The sequence below is a fragment of the Ammospiza nelsoni genome, chromosome 15, assembly GCF_027579445.1.
Source record: "Ammospiza nelsoni isolate bAmmNel1 chromosome 15, bAmmNel1.pri, whole genome shotgun sequence".
In the NCBI taxonomy this organism is placed as follows: Eukaryota; Metazoa; Chordata; class Aves; order Passeriformes; family Passerellidae; genus Ammospiza; species Ammospiza nelsoni.
This window is the reverse complement of record NC_080647.1, coordinates 14,787,601-14,809,714: the sequence shown is the minus strand read 5'-3', so window position 1 is coordinate 14,809,714 and position 22,114 is coordinate 14,787,601. Positions and strand designations below refer to the sequence as shown.

At 41.7% G+C, this 22,114-nt stretch overlaps 1 protein-coding gene across 1 annotated transcript in view; it reads left to right on the top strand.

Annotated features, from left to right (window-relative positions):
• HTR2C (5-hydroxytryptamine receptor 2C) overlaps window positions 1-22,114 on the top strand; it is a 75,305-nt gene that overhangs the window by 27,738 nt on the left and 25,453 nt on the right. Inside the window, exon 2 of the mRNA XM_059483019.1 lies at window positions 6,331-6,964. Coding sequence (XP_059339002.1) covers window positions 6,580-6,964 — 385 coding nt within the window. The 5' untranslated portion in view covers window positions 6,331-6,579. The remainder of the gene's footprint in view (window positions 1-6,330; window positions 6,965-22,114) is intronic.

The following is a 22,114-nucleotide window of genomic DNA, read 5'->3' as shown; positions in this document are numbered from 1 at the left end:
ATGCACTAACTGCAGAGAGTTAATATGTGCTTCGGATTTCAGCCACTGGGGACATGTGGATTTAAAAAAAAAAAAAAAAAGAAACAAAAAACCAGAGAGGCAGGAGGCAGGTTGGAATTATATCTACCCATAGAAAATATGAACAACTAGGGTACAATCATTCCAAGAAGTTAGAGCAGTGTGTGATGAGATTCAGATTTATTCTGTTGTGGTGTTTCTGCATGCCTGAGCCAAGAGAGAAAGTTTATCATTGCAGGGAGTGGCAGAGTATCTACATCTTCTTGTGAGGTTCCCAGGTGCTCTTCCACAAAGGGAAAATAAAAAAGGATGCTGGTCTTACAGCCAGAAGGTGGATTAAGATCTCTCTGTGTGTTTGTATTGCCTTGAAATGTCTGGAAAAGAAATTAATGCCTTTATGCCTTTCTGACTCAGTATGAGGGAAGATACAGAGAGGGAAATTGATGCTATTTGCTTTTGGACAGAATGGTAGTGATTCATTATTATGACCCTACAAAATATCAGTGCTTGATCTCATATCTGAGAAAATCCATTTTCCCCTTGCTGTGAAAAAACTAAATACTCTTTTTTTTTTTTTTTTTTTTTTTAATTTGCAAGTAATTAAATAGTTATTTTCTGTGTCAGAATTAAAAAAGATTGGTAGAAAGCTGTATTTGGGGAGGTTTCCCTAAGGTTTTATTAAGTGGCTTTTACGCTGATTTATGTCCAATTCCTATTGGGAAAAATTCCAGAATTTCTTGCAAAACAGAAGAAGACGTATCAAATTCTCCCTTGGAAAGAAAATCTCTAAACAAAGAGCTAATAATATATTCCCAAGTTCAAGAGTAGCTCAGGAAAATAGTCAAATTAGGCATAACCACTTCTCTGGGTTACAACTTGAGTTAATTTGCAGTGGGTATCTACAGAATAATCAGTGGGATTTGACTTTTCCTTCCCCCTGCAGGGACTGAGAAAATGCTGCCCTTGTGCTGGCACTGGAGGCATTGCTTCCAACAGAAAGGAGATTTCCTGATACTGCCATGTGCCTGGAATGAATTTGGGCTTTCCAAAACTGCCACATTTCAGAGGATGTTGAGCTGTGGGACCCTCAGACACAGGTGGGGAATGTGAGGAGCTGGCCCTGGTGTGAGCTGGGGCAGCTCTGGGGCCCTGGATCCCAAACCAGGCACACTGGATTGGTTTTCCCTTTGTGGATTGGTTTTCCCTTTGTTCCACAGCTCTGTTTGCCCACCTGGCAGCACATTTTTATTTCTGGCCTTGGGGAAAGGGGAGAGGATGTGCTGGTCTGATCTGACAAGCATAGGGGGTGCATCCAAGGGTAGGAGCTCAAAAACATCCCCATGCTGGACAGCTTTACTTAGAAACACAATTCTGATCCAATTATAGGATAATTCAACCTGAAAGGGACTTTTTGAAGGTCTCTAGTCCTCAAGGTGCTCAAGGAAGAGCTGACTTCCAGGTTAGATGGAGTTTGGGGTTAGATCCCAGCTGTGTTCTGAGCTTCTGCAAGGATGGACATCCCACAGTCTCTGTCTGGCCACCTGCACTGAGATTTATCTCTTTTTTTTCCTACTTCATACACAATTTTCTTACATCTATCACTGGCAAAATTGCTTCTTGTTTTGCTGCCCAGCTTTTGGAATTCTCCTGTTTGGAATTCTCCTTTTTGGAATTCTCCTGTTTCCTCTGGAAGTACCAGCAGGTAGATGTAGGCAGCAAATCCATCCCTGTTCAGAGCTTTTTCTCTGGGCTGAACCAAACCCAGTATTTATTGTGCTTCCTCCCACATCACCCTGGTCATCTCCATTGGACTTGCAGCATTCTCACACACTGAGAACTGCACAGAAATAGGAATGTTTCCTAGTGCTGCTACAAAAAGGAGAAAGATGAGTTCCAACTGCCCAAAATATAGAATTCTCTTAATATAAAAATATGACTTTATTGAATCACTAAGAGGAAAGTAGCCCTTTGCAAGTTTGCCATGAAAATCTGTATTTTAAAGCAACCTTCTGTTCCAAAAAAAAGGGAAAATTAAATTGGCAATGGATTAAAAAAAAAATAAAGATGCAAATAGCAAGAAATGCAGGGTTTAGAGTGAAGAATGAAGCCTTAAATCTGCCTTCCTGAACATAAATTGTGTATTCTATTATATAATTTTAAATTATTTGCCATTCTGAAAAGGGCTTCATGGAGCTATAAAAATTTATGTCATCTGACTATCTGGCTCAGATAGTTGTGAACTATCTGCAACTGTTTTCCTGTCAAAAATTGCAGTGCTTACAGTTCAGTTTAGTTGACTTCAGATTTATTTTCTTCCCTGATGTAGGTCTACCATCAAAGTCAAGGCTAAAGGAAAAACTTTTTATTTACAAATGTTTGTTCTTTATCAGCTTGTTTGCTTTCATCTGGTAATTGGGGAGATGTGAGTGTGACTTGGAGAACTGGAGACTGACAATATTTTGGGAGGAGAAAATCTCTCTTGCATGTGGCCTTTGTACTTGTGATGCCATTGGATGTTTTGGGTTTTTTTTTTGGGGTGGGAATTGGTGAAAGCCATCACTTTTGATCATTAAGTGCTTCTGGGGTATTTTTTACAGCAAGACTCACCATGAATTAATGTATTACCTCAGCCTGCCTGAAACTCAGGTTGGTTTTTTTGGGATAAGCTGACAATCCTTGATTTCTCACCCAATTTCAGGTGCACGTTGGTAACATGCAGAGGTTCCCTCAGTGTCTCAGGAGGGCTCAGGACTCTGCAGAGGGTCAAGGAAAGGCAGGATCCTGCCTGGGGCTGGGGAACAGCTCCAGCCTCAGCAGGCAGCTGCCTCTCCCCAGGAACAAGTGCTCTGAGCTTTGAAGGGTAAAACAGCTAAAGATGAATGCATTTAATTCAAAGGAAAAAATAATTGTGTTTATTCCAAGAAAGGTTTGGTTCTTTTCCTTTTAGCAAGTGTAATGGTGGTAAATAATCCCAAAGGCACGTGAGCCCACCCAGTGCCCCACCAGTACAGGCTTATTAACCATTGCAGCTTCCGTTTCACTCCAGCTTAACCCTCTGGAACATCCAAAATCTCCAGCATATCAACCTCTGCTTTAAATAATTCATATTAGTTATTATTTATTATTTAAATAATTAATCGTTTCTTGATAGACAAAAGTGTTTTTCCTTCAGTTTATTTCAGTAATTTTATTTTTCCTTCAGTATATTTTACCTTCAGTTTATTTTGAACTGGACTTAAAGAGTGAAAGGAAAGAATGTGCCAAAAGAAATCATTGTTTTACTTTATCAAAAAGCAAGAGTCGCATGGAAAAGAATTTGGCTTTGCTGAATGTTTAAATTATAATTCTTAAGGACTGTCAGTAGTAGATTGAACTGGAATTGACGATTGACCACGAAATTCAGTATGTGTACTTTGATGTTACTATTGGAAAAAAAATCTGTGATGGGCCCATGTTTCAATTTAAAATTATGGAGATGGTTCTTAAATAAATGCAGAATCCATGAATAAATTGTGAATTATTTTTCTGGTATAGTGGTGTGCTTAGAAGACTGTAGCTGAAGGAATTAGTCACAAAGTTTTACCTTGAGGAGGCTGAGGGATGCAGTGAAAAGGAAAACTGATGACTTCAAGCCAGGATCTGTGTAAAGTAATAACAAGAGTATTAGCAAAGCAGTAGAACAGTTAATTCTGAAGGTGGAGCCCAGGCTTGAGCATTCCTGTCATCAAATTCCCACATGATTTTTCAAACTGAATATGTAAAATGCAAGAGAGAATTACTCTACTCACCATTTCAGTATGCAGACATGAACAGTGACAAAAATAGGCACTTTTAATTCAGAAGCCTTATCTTGGAGTTGTTCTTTGTGGTGTGGTTTTGTTTGGGGGTTGTTGGTTTATTTTCATGATCTAGAGTTAAGTCATGTCCTGTCCGTGATCCTTTGGCTGCCCAGTGTCTCCTTAATGTGGAAAGGTGATTTGGAAAAATTGTCCTCATAGCTTTGAATTAAAAGCTGTGTTTTGGAAAAAAAAATCTGAAGTTATTTAGAAACTTTCTAGAGACTTTTTTTTGTTTGTTTTTGAGACCAGCTAAGTTGGAAAGAATAAATGGTCCAGTGACCACTTATTCATTCATCTGCATGTGCAGCTGCAAAATTATTTTCTGTGCTGTGCAAAACTCCTTCCTAAATATGAGGTTTAGAGACCCTCTGGGAGTAATTAACTACAATACAGAAGCAAATCTGGGTTCATTGTATGAACTGCTCATTTAAGAAATATTTTTGTGCACAAAGCCCATTAAAAAAGTTCTGAAACCTTCATGAATGTTAAACATTTTATTATAGGATTCTGAGCACCTCCTATTTAAATGAAATCTAAAGTAATTTCATTAATCACATCTAGCTTTTGATACCTGGATTGCTGTGTCAGATGTATGCCACAGTGCATTCAACAGCTAAAATTTGGCTTTTATTTTGTTATTTATTTAACAGTGATAGAACAGCTCTTTTCCTGTGGGCTGCACAAAAAGTTGAGGATGTGTGTCACAGACATCTTTTATGGAAAATCCTTTCCTTAGGATTTTTCCTCCTGATAAGCTGAGAGCCCTCAGGAACAAAATGTAAGCAATGATTATCTGCTGCTGTGGATTGCAACAGGTGCATCTGTGATTGGTCTCATGTGGTTGTTTCTAATAATTGCCAATCACAGTCAGCTGGCTTGGACTCTCTGTCTGAAACAGAAGCTTTTGTTATCATTCTTTTCTATTCTTAGCAAGCCTTCTGATGGAACCTTTTCTCTATTCTTTTAGTATAGTTTTAATGTAATATATATAATAAAATAGCAAATCAAGCCTTCTGAACATGGAGTCAGATCCTCGTCTCTTCCCTCAACATAAGACCCCTGTGAACACCGTCACAGACGTGCTCAGATGAAGCTGCCTGCTGTTGATTTTATTCTCTTCCTTGTCCACTTCCATGCCCCTGCTTGGCCAGGTGCTTTCCTCCTGTGCTCCCAGCCCTGTGCTGCTCGTGGTGTCAGGAGCTTCCCCCAGAGCAGAGCAAAGCAAAGCTGCTGCTTCTCTTCAGCCGGACAGGACTGGCAGGCAGGATTACCGAGTTCATTTCACCAGACTGGAAATGCATGCCCTCAGCTTCAGTGGCTGCAGCACGTGCCTCAAGTCAGGAGTACACTTAATTTACCCAATTAGCCCAATGCATGAGGCTGAAGGAGCTCAGAAGCAGCAGCATGATGTTCTCTGGCCTGTGTTACAGGCATGGTGATCAGCCTTGCCCTCACTGTCAGCTCCTTTTTGAGGCAGCACAAATCGAGTGAGATGCTGTGAGGAAATCTGACCCCTCTGGGTGTGGGATGGGGCTGCTGGGACAGTGGTCCTGAGCTGCAGAATGCTGGGGTTAGGCTGGCTGGCCTGGCTGTGAGCTCATGATCAGCAGGAAACAGTGGCACAAAAATAGATGAACACCAGAAATAAGTGCTCAGCTTTTATGAAAGTTTGTCCTTTCTTTTCTCTTAACTCTTTGTTGTCTCTTTGTTCCAGAAGGATCATACAATGTTGCCTGATAATAAAATTGCATCTTATCCACCATTCATTTCCCAATAGAAATTGAACTATATAACAGTATATTTTATATAGCAGTATATAACATATACTGCTATATAACATATAGATATGTTATATATCTATAACATTGATAATTTATATATATAATAAAATATAACATTGCCTAGTAATATTGCATCTTATCCACCATTCATTTCCCAATAGAAATTGAACTCTATAACAGTATACTGTTATATACAGTATACTATATAACATTATTTGTTATTATAGGAGACTTGATCATTAATATCTGAGGGTTTTTACAACACCTCAGAATATGTAAAATATATCCAAACCCTTCCATTTAAGGTGATGCATTACCCCGTGCTTGGCTGCGCTATCTGGATTGGCTGGAATTTTGTGCAATTGCTATTTTACACAGCAGCAGAGTATCTGTGAAGTGGATATCAATTGAAACATATTTTGCTCTTCAGACTTGCTTTTGCAGGTTTCACAAAACATTTAATTAGTGATAATCAGCTTTTAACCAGCCAGAGCACACTGATGTGATTCCCTGCCTCTCTCCCCCATGATTGTAGGCATAGTCTGTACCCTTCAGATAAATTGCTGGCAGTCTGGAGAATGTCCTAGCCAGCAGGAAGGGGAAGAATAAGGATGTCAGTTGCATGGGGAATAAAGAAAGTGTTGTGTTTACTGTGGTTTCAGTGAAGAATATCCTTTTCCTTTACTTTTCAGAATGGTGAACTTGGAAACCAGCTGGAGATTGCAAAGTCTCCTTTCCCTTGAGGCTGGTGGTCAATGGTCATCCTCTACCACACCCAAGGAAAGCAGAGGAGCTCCACGCTAACTTCTGTAAGCTCTGCTTCACTATGGAAGATCAAATTATTTTCTGGCTCAGGTTTTGTGATCTGCCTTGGACCTGGAGTTTGGAAAAGGGATCGTCTCTGAGGCACGGTTAAGAGACAGAGCAACCAGCCCCAGACAATGAGCACTTTAAGTAGCAGTGGAATATTGCTCAGCTTAACAACAGTGTCTGTTACACTGGATTTCAGTTTGCATGGTGGTCTGATGGCTTGGTCCTTGAGCAGCAATTTGACTCTGAACCAGAGTTTGCCTACATCTGATCCTCTCAACACCTCTGAGAAGGGCGAAGTCTCTCGGATGTCCGTCAGGGAGAAGAATTGGCCGGCCCTCCTGATCTTGGTTGTCATCCTGCTGACCATTGGGGGGAACATATTGGTAATTATGGCTGTGTCCTTGGAGAAGAAGTTGCAGAATGCCACAAACTTCTTCCTGATGTCTCTGGCAGTGGCAGACATGCTGGTGGGTATCCTGGTCATGCCCGTGTCGCTCATTGCAGTGCTGTACGGTAAGTGCCTTCCCTCCTTGTTTGAATTTTTGCTTTTGCAGGGAGTCCCCCGAGGCTGCAGCAGCCTGATTGTCCCTGTGCTGGTGGCCTGGGGCGTGTCAGTGTGTCCTTGGTCGTGGCTCTGTGCTGAGGTTCATTCTCTGGTGTTCAGTGTCAGGAGTGACCTGTGAATAATGTCACACTGAGGAGTTCTTACTGCTGGGGCCACGCGAGAGTCTGAGACAGAGAGGCAGCTTTTCACCTTGGGTTGGGCTGTCCCAAAACCGAGCTAGGACACAAAAGCTCACAGAAAAGTAATTAACTTTTATTTATTGTAAAAGTAATGAAATTTTAATTTATTGTTCATGAGCTGCCCAGCTCTAAGCCGGGTCAGGATCTGTCCTTGAGCTGTCACTGCTGGGATCAGCGGGATTTGAGTAAAATCATGGATCAGAAAGGAGGTTTGCATGAGTAGATTTGGCATTCAGATAAAGCCTTCACTCCTGGCATTTGTAGCTCAGCTTGCCTTGTGCCTTTCAGGGGGTGCCTCAGTTTCCCTGTCTCTAATCTGGGAGAATGCTCTGTTCTAAAGCCTGCCTGTAGAGCTGTAAACATTTATTTCTCCCCATGTCAGGGTCAGTGTGCTTGCAATGGAGTGGGGCATCACTCCTGCACTCTGGTGTGGAACCACTGTTAGCACTTCAAAGAAGTAAAATATCAAACACATCTTTCATCTGGCTGAGACTCCAGATCCCTTTGTTCAGGGTGGTGCTAGGAGTCTCCGTCCCTGGCTATTTCAAAGGAGCATTTTGTTCTCCTCTGTATCTCTGATCATCATGTTTGTATACTCTTGTATCAATTTTATAATCTGTGAATTTCGTAGATAAAACTTTAAATTTTTGAAGTCTTGTTTTCGGATTTTCTTAGAAAGGTATTTTAATATTGATATTTCTTGGAAACAAATAATGTTGTTTACTTACAAATTTGATTAGTAATTGGTTTACTGTCCTATAAAGTAAAATGTAGGGATATTTATCTGACTTCTTCACTTGCCTAAATGAGTACATCTGGCAGAGATTAATTTCTAAAACACATTGATCAAGCATACATCATTCCAAAGCTTATATAGCTTGTCTACAGTGAGTTAAATCAATATGTGATTTAAGTACAGGCCTAGCTATGGAGACCTTATGCACAAAGATCTTTTAGTTTGAACTGTCAGAATAGTTCCATCTCTAAATCTTGTGTGTATTATAACATGTGTATTTTATTTTTAGCATTTTACTCCAGCTCCCTGGAGCTTGAAAGGGAGAATATAAATACTGAATTATGTGACAGACCTGCACTTGCATAAATTCTGTGTTAGCCAGTGACTCTAAAAAGGTGAATTTATGGAACTGGTCTTCCTACATCCATACTTTCAAGGTCTTTGGAAACTAATAGAAATGGATTTTCTGTTCTGCCTAGAAAATGATTACTTAAGGTAGTTTAAAGGTGTAAAGCATGCCACCCTTTTAGCAGCAAGGAAATATCACTGATTTCAAGAGGCATTGTAATTATCCTCCTCTTTTGCCAGAGAACCAGCACTGCCTGTGATAGCCCAAACATTTCTCCACAGACAAACAGTACTACATAGATTTTTTGGCAAAAATCGTAATTTCATGGAAGATTTGTGGAAATGCTTTGAGGAATGAGGAGGCTGCTGGGGCAGTGCTGGGTGCTGGACCAAAGCTTGTTGCCTCCAGGCTTTGTGAGGGGAGGAGGAGGAGGAAAAGTTCAATTTGGGGAAAAATGAGCCTCAGGAGGAACTTGTGGATTGATCTCAGTAGGACCCCAGTGAAATAATTTTTTAAATACTATTTAAGCTCCAAATTGTGGAAGTAAAATGTTCTTACATCAGCAGAATTCTTGTGAGAATAACAGGGGTGCATGGCCATGGACTGAGCAGGGAGAGGGTTACTGCTTGGAAACATCACTGTGAACGTTCAGTCGCTTTTACTCTGTAACTTTTACCTTTTTCATTCCAAACAATCTACATAATTGTACACTGGGCTGTTTCAAAGGCTGCCATATGCTGTACTGAGAAGGGCATGCAGCACATCTCTTCCAGATTTTGTAGAAGTCACTTTTAATTTATGTAATCAGAAAGAAACCTTAAAAAATACATATAACAAACAGAAGAGTGAAGAAATTGCTTTCAAGTTTCCACATCAGCTCTCTCAGCCCCAAAGATAAATTCTAGTTGACAGAGTAACTAATTTCAGAGTAGGCTATTTCCTTACTTTTGGCTAATAAGGTAAATGAAGTAGATTTCACTTCAAGCATAACCAGAAAATTGAATAGACACCCTCCACAAATACTTCGGGTTTTTGGTGGTTTTCTTAATTAAAAGAAGGGAAAATCAAGTTTCAAATTAATTCAAGAGTCTTATTATAAAGGGAAGGACAGCAGAATGCAGCATGATGGATTTTGCAGCAATTAATCAGGGCTTGGTTATATTTATCAATTAGTCTTAAGTGTCTTACAGTAATCGATGGGTTGCATTTGACAGCTGAGAACATTTTCCCTGGCATGCAGTTCCTAAAGAAGTAAGCAAATTAGTCTGCTAATTAATAAGCATGTATTGGGGAGAGTAAATGAGAAATGTACACAGTGTTTCATCTCAGTGAAGAAATGCCTGATTAATTAAAAATACTGGTATTTTTATAAAAATATTGATAGGCATCAGGTATCTCTCACATGATGGAGTTTCAGAGAGCAGGTGGAGGTTGTCTCCTCACCCCCGAGCACTTAGGGACAAGCAGCAGTGGGTTTATATGGTGTCATGGGTTTGAGAGCAGGAAAGAGAGGGCTGGTGCAGGAATGCAAGGGAATCCCCTCAGCTGATCTGAGTTGCAGAGGATGTTGAGCTTTCTGGGTTCTTGCAGAAGTTGCCAGAGTGTGGCCAAGGAGTGGGCAGCAGCCCCTCTGCACTCCCAGGGCAGGCTCTGCTCTGCTCTGCTCTCCCTCCCCTTGTGGTGCCCGGGGCTGAGGCAGCTGCCAGGGGCTGCTCTTGGATGCAGAATCCACCAGCCCCAGCTGCCAGAGCAGATTTACACCCACAGTGTTGTTATTGTTGATAATTGCCATCACTGTGGTGTGTGGCAGAGATGTGCTGGGCACTGGGGCACACTTTGGTGCTGGTTTCCCTGCAGAGGGGGAGCAGGGCAGCTCAGCTCTTTGATGTGACACTCAGGTATCTGGAAATGATGAGGCATTTTAAAGACCAGATCAAGTCATGGGTTTAAATGCGTCTTGACTACACCAAGTTCCAGCTGACAGTTGCATTACTTTCAGAATTTATTATTTATTCCTGTTAGTTTTAAATGTGTTATGTTTCTATTTGTGCTAAGTAACCACTACATTTTATTCTTCTGCTCGGGTGTGAGTGGATGGAAACCCCTACACTGCTTGCACTATCTGTGTCATAAATTCAGAGAGGAGATTATTTTTTTTCTCTCCAATGACACCTTGGACCTGGGGTGTGTGCATTGAAATTTATATCCAACAGGAAGGGTGAGTTTATCTTTTGCTATCAGTAGGATCCTTAGGCTGCTGCACTCTGTGCTCACCCAGCAGCATTTATTCTCTTTCCAAGTGCCTAAGCTTTCTTGTCCCTCAGCTAACCTAAATAATTGAAATCTGAAAATCCTACTACATCATTATTTACCCTCTTTCCAGATTATTAGATTCATAGCAAACTTTAGCTGAGATATTGAGTGTCCTGCTACTGAATTTTCTCCACATGAACAACTGCCTGTTTACCTGATGTGACAAATGGGATTAAGTTGTGGTGTGTCTGTGTTGCTGTTGGGAAAGAAATCTCTGTATGATGTGCCCTGAATCCATAGAACACTTTCTTTTCTGCTACTCAAGGTTTAAATTGTGCTTAGAGTGAGAGGAGGGGGGAATACTAAATGGATACTCTCTGTACCTCATTGAATGTGGGTCCCTGGTTGTAAAATACCTTGAGGCAGCTAAATGTTAACTTGCAGGGTTTTTCAGAGCCTCTGAAAATGTGGCACCCTATGATGATTCCCTGCTGGAAACAGCATTAGGAACCTGCACAGCTTTGGCTTGCACTGGGGGAAAACTGATGGTTTCAGGTCAAGTGAGAGTCAAAGGCTGAAGGGCTGAAATCAGCACAAGAGCTCAGCACTGAGAGGGTGATGATACCTGTCAAGAGGAGGGAATGCTGCTCCACACCCTTTCTCAGCAGTGATTAAATCTATTAAACCTATATTTGCATCACCCTCTTCAAAAACATTTGACTCAGAGCTTTTAATTGTCATATTCAGAGCTGGATTTTCTCCACACACATAAATTTCCTCTTAATGTAATTTTTTATTTTATCTGAGGTTATCTATACTTTATGTCTGGCTCTTTATCTAGTTTACTTAATTTTTTTTTTGTTTTTTTATACTTTTAATGTTGGACAATAAAGACTGGAAGCCAGATGAGTGTCATTATCTGAGGAGTGCAAAGCCCTTTGAAGGAAAGACCACAGTGCTCTATGGTACTTGAAAGTCATCTTCTCTCTAGTCTTATTAAAGCAGAATTGCTTTCAAAAATTGTCAGAGCAATTTAACTTGTAGCCTTTTGTTATTCTTTCTCATTATTTTGATGTGTGTGTTTTAGTGATGTCTTGTCTGAAAATCTCCTCAAGATTTTTATTTGCTTCTGTTATGAAAGATGAGAAGCAAAATTTGATATTTGCAGAATGACACCAATATGAGGTGGATGCAGTCATTTGGACGTGATATACATATATTTTTTTTTTTTTGTCCAACTGATAAAATTTCACTTATTCATCCATGGAGCAGCCCCATCCCCAGGACTTTTTTGACAGCCAGGCTGTGTATGGCTCTAGTGCAGCATTCTCCATTGAGATAAATACTTTATATGATATTAGCAAATTAACATGAATGTTTTCTACTCCTTTCCATTTCTTTCCTTTTATCTCAATTAGTTTCATAGAAAAATCTGCTAGACATTGTTTTATAGGCACGTTACAGTTTTATAGTAGTTATGCTAAAGACCCCAAAACCAGCTTGTTAGCCCTGATGTGTGAGGGCTGACCAGGAATGAAGGGGAGGCAGAAATGGTGTAAAACCATGGGTGCAGTTAAGTTGTTTATGGGGGCACAGGTACCCCATGATGCAGACATGGTGCTTAAAGCAGTTTTAATTTTATTTATATTTATTTGTGTTTATTTTCAATGAAGTAAAATGTAAAAAACACTCATGCTCATTGTTCCTCTTGTCTGGGAATGTTGGTTTAACTGAAGTGGCTTCCTCATACACACCTTTCTAATCCCTGTTGAAGCTTTGGTCCTCACCAGGCTGAGAAAGATGCAAAAGTGAGGAGCCCATAGAACTGGAGAAGAGTCATCTCCACCTCCTCCATGGGGAGCTGCAGCTGTGCTGGGTGAGACAGCACTGATAGGGAGGTTCTGCTCTGGGAAGGGCACAGGGGAAAATTCCCTGGTCAGGCTTATATCTTGGCTTGCTTTCTGCTGAATTCCTCCTTTTGGGAGTGGATTTTGGTTACAAGACTTGCAAGCAATGGAGCAGTCCATAAATAAATTGTATAAATTCAGGAAAGCAAGTCAGGGAAGTCTCTGCTGTCTGCAAACCGACTGTTGTCCATTTGGAGGTTTGTTTTATTTATGTGAAAGTATTAGATGGATTTGTATTTGTCTTTTGAACAGTGTCTCTACATTTGGATATTGTAAGAGCTACAGAGTGGATCTTGTGGAAAGCAGTTTTTCTTCATTTCTAACACCTGCAGGTGTTAGATCTGTCTGTCTGCTGGTAGATTAAATTATAGCAGTGTTCAGCACTTGACCTGCCATCACTTCTTTGGGCAGATGGTCATGTACTTATTGGTAGCTGAGCAGTTTTTTCTCCTTATGCTGCACCTGTACAGACAGATTTAGAAAGCTTGTCACTTTTAATGTAATAAGAACCAGCCCCATAAAAATTCAGATTTTAGTAAAACCTCAGCTTGAATTGCAAATTCCTCCTAAAAATTCCATGGAGACCTGGCATAAGTCTTCTGTATGGATGGTATGGATGCTCTTTTCTCTCCCTCAGGACAATCTGTCCTTCCCTTGGCAGCCCTCTGTGCTGTGGTAAATGTGCAGTGTTATGGTGAGCAGGATGTGAGCACATCTGAGAGGAGCAGGCAGTGTCACCTGAGCTGCATCCTCAGACCCCTGTGCCCCAGCAGGAGGGACAGCAGGCAGCCCCTGGTGTCAGCAATGCCCCAGCTTTGTCTGGCAGCATGGTTTGAGTGTTTCCCCCACCCCATGTGGGAGTGCCACCACCCCAAACCCTGGCCCAGGCTCTCTGCTGTGTGCAGGGACCAAAGTCAGAGCAAGTGTTTGGGGCTACAACTCCTGGGTAAAGCCAGCTGCAGACAGCTGGAATATTTTGGAATCTTGCCTGCACTGATGTGTGTTAGCTGAGGCAGTGTGAATGACATGGGGTTAATAACTATAATATAATATAATATAATATAATATAATATAATATAATATAATATAATATAATATAATATAATATAATATAATATAAATGCACATGTCCCTCCTGGCCTCTCAGCAAAGCCTTGTTGTGTCCTGCCCTGCCCAGCTCTGGGCAGGAAGGTCACGTTCCTCAAGGTGTTCTGCTCTGCTCCTTCCTTCTGGAAATGGATGCTGTTACTCTTCCTTGGATGCTCTGGAAGCCACTGCTCTCCCCAGGGCAGCCTCTCTCCCCTGCAGCTCCTGGGAGCCTGGGCTCTGTTTTGCCATGGGTGTCTTGTGAAAAAGTGGGAAATTAGGGGATCTCTCTGGCTGCTGCTCTGGAGGCATCCTGAGGAGCTTGTCATGGCAAATAAAGGTGTTGAGAGTGCTTTTGTCTAATTCTGGTTGAGGCTGTGGAAGTGTATCCCTGTCTGCAGCCCTTCTCCTGGGAAGATGGAAGAGGGATGGGTTATTCTCATTGCTGGTGAAAATACTTTGCAGCATGTGGAGCCCAAGTCCCCATTCTGCCAGCTTTATGGTGTTGCAAAAAATCAAAGCTTTAGCCAGTAGCACCATAATCACCGGGGTGTATCAGACTATAATTTAAGCCATAAACTAGAATTTCTGTCTTGAAAGTATATATTTTTAATATAACTTCCTTCTTGCAAAAATCTGGTAACTTTCACATTTATTCTAATGCTGAAAATGAATTTCCAACCCTGTAACACTTCTGGGAAGCTCAAATTCTACCCAGCATGTCCAAGCAGCAGGAGCCACTCCAGGGCCATGGAGCTGCAGTTTGTTGGTGTGAGCCATGAGCTGGGCAGCTCTGAGGAGCCTGTGGGGACCAGGATTTGCTTCCTGTGGTCAGCAAGCACCTTCCTCCAAGGAAAGGACTCAGTATGCCCACATGGCAGGGCTGCCAGCAGCTCTGCCTGAGCTCCCAGGTGCCCTATGGCATTTACATTCTCTGAACTTCACCCAGGGGTTTTTTCCTGGGAAGCTGAAAGGCAGAGAGGCCTCGGAGAAAAGGAAAACAATTCTTATCTCATTTGCTTCTCCTGTGTTGGGCTCATGTGGAATGTGTTTGAAGATTGTTTGATTGAACTCCAGTGTGAGTTGTTTTCACTCTTTGGCCAATCAGGGCCAAGCTGTGTCAGGACTCTGGAGAGAGTCACCAGTTTGCATCATTATCTTTTTCGCATTCAGTAAGTATCCTTTCTGTATTCTTTAGTATAGTATAGTATTCTCTAATATAATATAGTATCATAAAGTAATAAATTAGCCTTCTGATAAGATGCTGTCCTCATCAGTCTCCCCCTTATCGAAGTTACCTAAATTTACAATAGTGCCCAATCTCACACAGGAGCTGCTCCCTACAACTTCTTGCCCTTTGCTCAAGGCCATTTGTACGTGGCAAATCTTTTCTTATTTCCAGGAGGAAAGCAGCAGACCCCTTGCCTTAGGTCTCTGATCTTGCTTCCTCTGCTGCTGAGCTCTGGATGATGCAGCAGAGGGTTTGTGGTGCAAAGATAATTTTTGGAATAAATCAATGCCAGTTTAAGAGAGAGTTTCAATGGCACCTTGCTCACTGCTGTGGGTAGGGCCTGGCAGTTCTGTGCCAGGTCCTTGTGACTCATTTGAGCTCAGCCATTATCCACATTTTGGAGGATTAGTTTATAGGACTCTGAAGACCAAATTCTGCTGTCAGATAAAAAGGCAGAGCCGTTGCGATTTAATTTTTTTACCACCTGCCTCTTTCTTGTTATTTCTTTACCCTGTGCCACCTGTATATCATCCAGCTCTGACTCTGGCTGGCTTCTTGGAACAGGCAGAGATTTTCTTTACTGTCCCCTCTGTGTTTGTTCCTGTTGACAAGAGGATCTTGTCAATCCACCAGCATTAGGAGAAAACATCAGAGAACAATAAACATTCCACATTTGTAAACATGCTTTTTTTGCTCTGCCAAACCTCTTGCTGTTAAGTAGCCAGCTCCTTTGCCTGCTGTGGGTTAATGGGACTTTTAGCCTGTGATCTGCCAGGGACGAGGCTGCTGCCCATGGAGCTCAGGCTGCTCAGTCCAGCACAGATGAGCAGAGCACAAACACTTCCAGCAGCCTCTGTTTCTGGTAGCTTCTATCGTGAGAGAAGCTTGGAGAAGATTGTATGGCTGCAATAAAATGTACAGGTTGCACACCCTTTGAGTCAGATTGTGTTGGATTTGGATCAATATCCCCTCTAGAGAGGGGCAGAGATCCCAAAGGCCCTGGGTATGCCCTCCATTGCAGGGGGATAGAATATGAGTAAATAAAGGTAGTATAGAAAGTAATCTTACCCCCTAAAGAGTTGCAGGTGAGCCAGTCATTAAGGATTAGGAGCAGGCCTGATGTTAACAGGCACAGCTGTAGCCAATAAGAAGAGTGTTATAAAAGAGTGGATTGGTGGGAACTGGAGTCAGATGGCTGCTGTGAGGATGAGGAAGAGTCAGTGCCCAGAGGAGCTGCCTACAAGAAACATCAAGGAGGTATGAAACTCTGGCAATATGGAACCTTGCAGTGTAATGACAATAGAACTCTTGCACTATAAGGCAACACTCCATTGCATTCCACATCAGGGAATGAGGGGCTGTGCCAGCATCCCAGCCTGGCCCTGGGCAGGTCAGGAGTGTGTGAGCCACAGCCTTGGCATGTGGTAGCACTGGGGGCTCAGCCTGGCCTTTCCCAGGAAAATCTGAAGCCCAGATTTTCACAGCTTGCCAAGGGATTCTGCAGGGACTCAGTGTTTGCCCCATGGGTCTGACAGGTTCTCTCACAGACAGAGGTTCTTGCAGAAAGGCCTGGACAAAAGCAGTTATTCTGACCTGCATGGGAGCATGAGACCTCGTTTCTGAGATTTAAAAGGACACATCCAGTGCTTTCTTTTTTCCCCCCTTAAATATGGAAAATTGAAAACCAGGAATGCTACAGAGCACCTTAGATTTTATTTTCTAGATGGATTGCTCCTCTGTTTTGCTCAGTGGCTGCAGGTAAATAACTGTAAGCATACGGGACCTGGGGAATGGTCTCCTAAAACATCCATGAGGGGAGATTCTGACTGTGCTAAAGCCAGTGGGAACATTGACAGGACATGCAGAGAGCCTAGGACTTCTGCCAGGGCAATTTTCTCTCTTCTCCAACCTCTTTACTCTCCTCCTGCCTGGCCATGGCTGCAGCTCTTGGCATGACTGCAGCAGCATCCCTCAGCCTGAAGGGTCTGAGATGTTTTGCTGCTCTCCTCTGAGCCTAAGGAAATCTCTTCTGGCACTGCAGTGCAGCTCCTTTCATGGTACTGCTGTTCCTTGGCTTCAGCACCACCATCCAGAGCACAAGGCACTCTCCTGTGGGAGTTCTGTGTGGAACATACAGGTGAGAGAAATGAGCTGGCACTTGTCGAGCTGAGGTCACCCAGAGCTGCACAGTGTGGAACACTCAGCTCAGTGCTGAAATGTGCTCCTGGTCTGTGCAGGGCCTGATTCTGAAGTGTGTTTTTGTGGGCATCCATTTGCTTAATGTGGTTTGGCATGAAGCATTTCTTTATGTTGGCTTGGTGAGGCTGGCTCTCCCTGAGACACTTGGGGTTTGCTTTTCCTGCTGTGAAAGGAGTGAACTCCTCTCTTCTGGGTTGGCTGGGATTGTTGAGGGGTTTTTGTTAATTTCATTGGTTTTGATTAGAAGCCAAAAATATTTACAAGATAAAGGAAGCAAACTCACCTTAGAAAAATATTGTGCTGAGCTGCATAATTCAAATAAGGAAAAGCAAACACAAAGACCACAAGGGGAGTTTCCTTGTCCCACAGGAATGCAGGATTGAAAAGAACTTTCTGACTTCTTGTGTCCTTGTTTGCTAGCAAGCATCATTAAATCACTGAGCTGCTGCAGTTATATCTTCCATTTTCCAGAGCCTCTTTCCTTCCAGCTGTCTTCTTTTGGGAAGCTGAGGATAAAAATGTGTGTTTTAGTGTGTAGCAACAGAAAGCCAGGACAAATCTCTGGGTAACTTATTATGAAATCAAACCCCCCTTACCTTTCTTGCAAGAAGCAGTTTTTAAGTAGAAAATCCTAACACTGCAGTGTGAAAAAACAGAGCCTTCATTCACCTTGGTACTTCCTAAGAGGCAAAACCATCACCCAGGCATCTCAGGGTGTTTCCTTTTTAGAGGGATGCTGCCTCTAAAAATGTGGAGAAGAAACTGGCAGAATCCACTCTTGCCCTGCCTGTTCCTAAGAGGTGAAGGGAAATGTTAAAATACTTCAGATTATTTCAGTTGTTGAACATAAGGCCATATCTTTTTCTAGTTTACCCACAGCTCATGTGCTGCATCCAATCAGGGAGCTATTTTTCATATGTTAGACATCAAATTGGATGGGTCTGTCTTGTTTGCTTGGTGAAATTGAGAATTGCCCAACCAAAATAAATCTTTTATGTGCAAGAATGACTCATTAGAATAATTTTGAATTGCACTCATTTAAATGTTTTTATTTAATGCAAATAAAGTTTTAGATCCAATTGTAGTGTTTATTTCCTCCTTTTGCTCAAAATTTTTGGAAGATACAACAGGTTTTATAACTCACAGGAGTGTAAAGTCCCCAAAATCTGCAGTGTGTATAGTTACATTTCTGTTTTATAGATCTCTGTTTTACTGATATCAATTTAAATACAGCAGCAGTTTTAATGCCGTCAGTGCAATCTTCTCATGCCCAATTTGCTTCTAGATCAGTGAAGCTAAATGTGCTTTAAAATGCATGAATCTTTATTTACTTTTTATTACAATGGCCTGTTAGATCCAGGAGTAGTTTTGTAAGTGCATTGCCTCATTGTAATTAACTTTTATGAGTTTAGTTGAAAAGAAATATAAACTCCCATGCTTTGTAGCAACCCAGAAATTGATACAAGGTAATGAGAAAACCGGAATTGTCATGTATAAAAAGAAAGACTCTTTGATGATAAACGGTTCCAGCAGTAAATTTGGTGCTTCATAAAGGCACCAGGCAGATCATGGAGATACCAAATAAAATGAAGACAGGTAATGTGTTTCACCCAGACAGATATAGCTCATCTGAGAGGATGAACAGCACCAGCTCCAGGTACAGGAGCCATGTGAGACAGACCCAGAGTCCTCCTTGGGTGTGTTTCATCCCCATCCTTAAAAATCTAAAATCAAGAGGAAGGATTTAACTAGAACTGCAAACATTTTACCAAGATTGAGTTAATTTTAGTCTGTGTCACTGTACACACAGATTGACCTGTCTGTTCCTCTGTTCCTCATCTGGAGAAGGTCCCAGTTAAATGTTCACTCCTGGTGTCCCAGCAGCCCAGGGAGCTGCTGCCTGCACCTGACTGAGAGAACAGCAACTCCTCCTAATCTTTACCCTAATATTAGTTAAGTGAGAAATAAAATATTCCCCCCTTAGAATCATCATATTTGTGACCCAGATTTTAAGACAAAGCTGTGATCACGGGTGAGCTGTGACAGGGAAGTGCATCTCATTGACTTCAGCCACTCTGCCCATCCTGAACACCCCACACCAGTTTTTGCTTTTACTTCTGCTCTCTCTTACCCACAAGCTCCTTGTTTTCCTTCCTAGAAGGTGTCTGCAGCTAAATCTAGCAACACTTCCATGCACCAAATATCTGGGACATATTATCTTATGCTGAGAACTTGCTCTCAGCAGAGTGAAATTGGGCTGAGGAAATAGTCAGTAGGATGTGTTTCTCCACACTTGTCAAGGAGCAGCCACACTTTCCAGGAATGGTCCTACTGCAGTCTGCTGTAAAGATGAACAAATGGCTTCCTCTCCCTGGCTGCACCTGCAGATAGCAGGAACTTGAGGGAAAACCCAGAACCCCAAGGCTGGTCAGCTGTGTTTGTGTTCTCTGTCTGGGCTTCACCTTGAACAGCTCTTTCTTGTTCAGTGTCTGTTCTGTGTCCACAGAATCATCCAGGTAGGAAAAGACCTCTGGGATCATCAAATCAAACCATAAACCTGCCACAGCCAGGGGCACCAGCAAACCCTGTCCCTGAGCACCACATCCTCCTCTCTCTGAGCGGGACAGTGGCTCCATCACTTCCCTGGGCAGCCTTTTGCAATGCTCACCCACCCTTTCAGTGAAGAATTCTTTTGTAACATCCAACCTAAACCTCCCATGGCACAACTTGAAGCTGCTTCACCACTCAGGACATTTGTTGTTGGATATAAATGGATGCCTCATCTGCATTTTGCTGTTTGGTGTATTTGTGTACATCCTAACACTTCTGGTGCTTCTGCTGTATTATATTATGGGAAGCACTGTGTGAAAATAAGTAAGATTTATTTTTAGTGCATGGTAACTTTATGTGATCAATACAATAATATCATAATTTCTTGCCTTGAGGGCTCAGCCTGAATGCTGGTGAAATGCCAAGACCTGATCAATAGTTTGCTGCATTTTTAGAAGAGATGGATGTGATGGGCCAGCTTAGCCTTTATGCTCAAAAATATGGGGGAAATCACTGCCATTAGGCAGGCCAGTACAGCTATAGACAGCTGCTTTACACAACAGGCAAAGAAATACAGAGAAGTGAGGTTAAATCTCTACCATTCCCCTGAATATGTTGTAAGACAAATATTCCAGAGTAAAACATTAGTTTAAATTATTCGTGTTTCCAGGATTGGGGTAATTACTCAGAATTAACTCAGCTTTTTCATTCTACTTCCTTTCTCATCCGTCAGTTGAATTGATATCGTTAAATTCTACTCAGCAAATTATGATTTTACTGTCTCTATCCAATTGACATAACATATTCCTTGAAATTCTGGTTCTAGAGTTGTCTATTATTCATTAAAATACCCTCATAAGTTATTTCACTTCCCTGACACATAACAGTAAAAGTAGCAGTAAGTTCCTACTTTGTGTTTTATCAGCACATGCTGGGAAACAGGCTCTTTGTAATTCATCTGCTTGCATGGAAATGAAATGAAAATTATATAGATGGAAGAGGGCCACGTGACAGTTGTTCAGCCTTGCACTATTTTGCACACTGCCTCATTGACAAAATCCAATATTTTCCTGAATGGACAATTTACAAGAGGAACCAAATGCATTCTTACTGGCTATTCTGCCAAAATTCTCATTAAAGATGCTAATGGCATGAGGGGAATTTGTGCATGAACCTGTCATGGAGCCTAGGCTGTGATTAAAAATACGTTTTATGTCAAAATTTGGGTTTCATGCATTAATTTCAAAGATATATTCCACTTTTCCACTCTGTGTTTTCTGCTCGCAACAAGTTTTCTTGTAGGAAAAGTTTTACTCTTCCTGCAGGCAGTCTGATAAGCACAGGGAGAGCCGTGGGTTCACTGAGTGAATCACTCACCCAAGATGCTGTCTTGCTTCCTAGATGAAAAAGGTTCAGGACTAGAAAGTTCAATCAGTAATATACAAACATGAAGTGTTCCTCTATCAGCTCTTAGGTGTGGGATTTAATGGGCAAGGCAGGGTGGCTGATAAGGCGCTGTTGACTCATGGTTGTTTTTTTGGGGGGCTTGATTTCCATTCCTGTTGACACATTGGTGGGAGCCTCAGTTCTCCAGCAGTGCTGGAGTTATCAGGACAGACCAGTTGTTACTCAGACCAACACCTCTCCATCTTCTGATGTATAATTTGTTTTGCAACATGTTTATTTTTGGTAAGATTGGGGTGTTTTGCTTGTTTTTATAAACGTCTATTTCCATCCTCAATCAGAGGCAGCAGCTGCATGGAAAGGTCTTGGTGTTGCTGAGATATGAAATTGCATGACAGGCTTGGGATGCAGGAGCCTGTAAATGTGTCTGACTGTGCCATTCACATTCTCTGAAAAAAGTCCTTCACCCAGGATTTTTCTCCTGGGAAGCTGAGAAGCCTCAGAGAAAAGGAAAACAATTCTTATCTCATTTGCTTCTCCAGTGTTTTGCTCCATTGGAATGTGTTTGGAGATTGTTTTATTGGATTCTGGTGGGAGTTGTTTGGACTCTTTGGCCAAACAGGACCAAGCTGTGTTTGGCCTCTGGAGAGAGTAATGAGTTTTCATTATTATCTTTTTATCATTCTGTAAGTATCCTTTCTGTATTCTTTAGTATAGTTACTATAGTATTATTTAATATAATATAGTATAATAAAGTATTAAATTAGCCTTCTGAGAACATGGAGTCAGATGCATCATTCCTGCCTTTAAGGACATTCCCAGCAAATGCAATATCTGACACCTGTGAATATTGATGGCTGGGGCTGGGAGGCAGCAGAGCTCTGCCCTTCTGCCTTTGCACTTGTTCTGAATGGGAATTACTTCTCTCTCCACTATCTAATTGTTGGATTTGTTGGCTAAAATTTTGAATTTGCCAGTTGGACTTTTGTTGGTTTCTTCTGATCAGTCAATTTGAAATTAACAGAAAGGGAGATTTACATTTTAACTCAGGAGAAGCCAAGAGCAGTGAGTCACTTTCTCTTTCAAATCCAACTGTCTGTGTCCATCCAGGATGCACAGCAGCAGAACAAGATTAATTGATTGATAGAACACAGTAAGTTGATGTTGACAAGCATGAATACAGGAAAAACAACTTTCAGGGTGA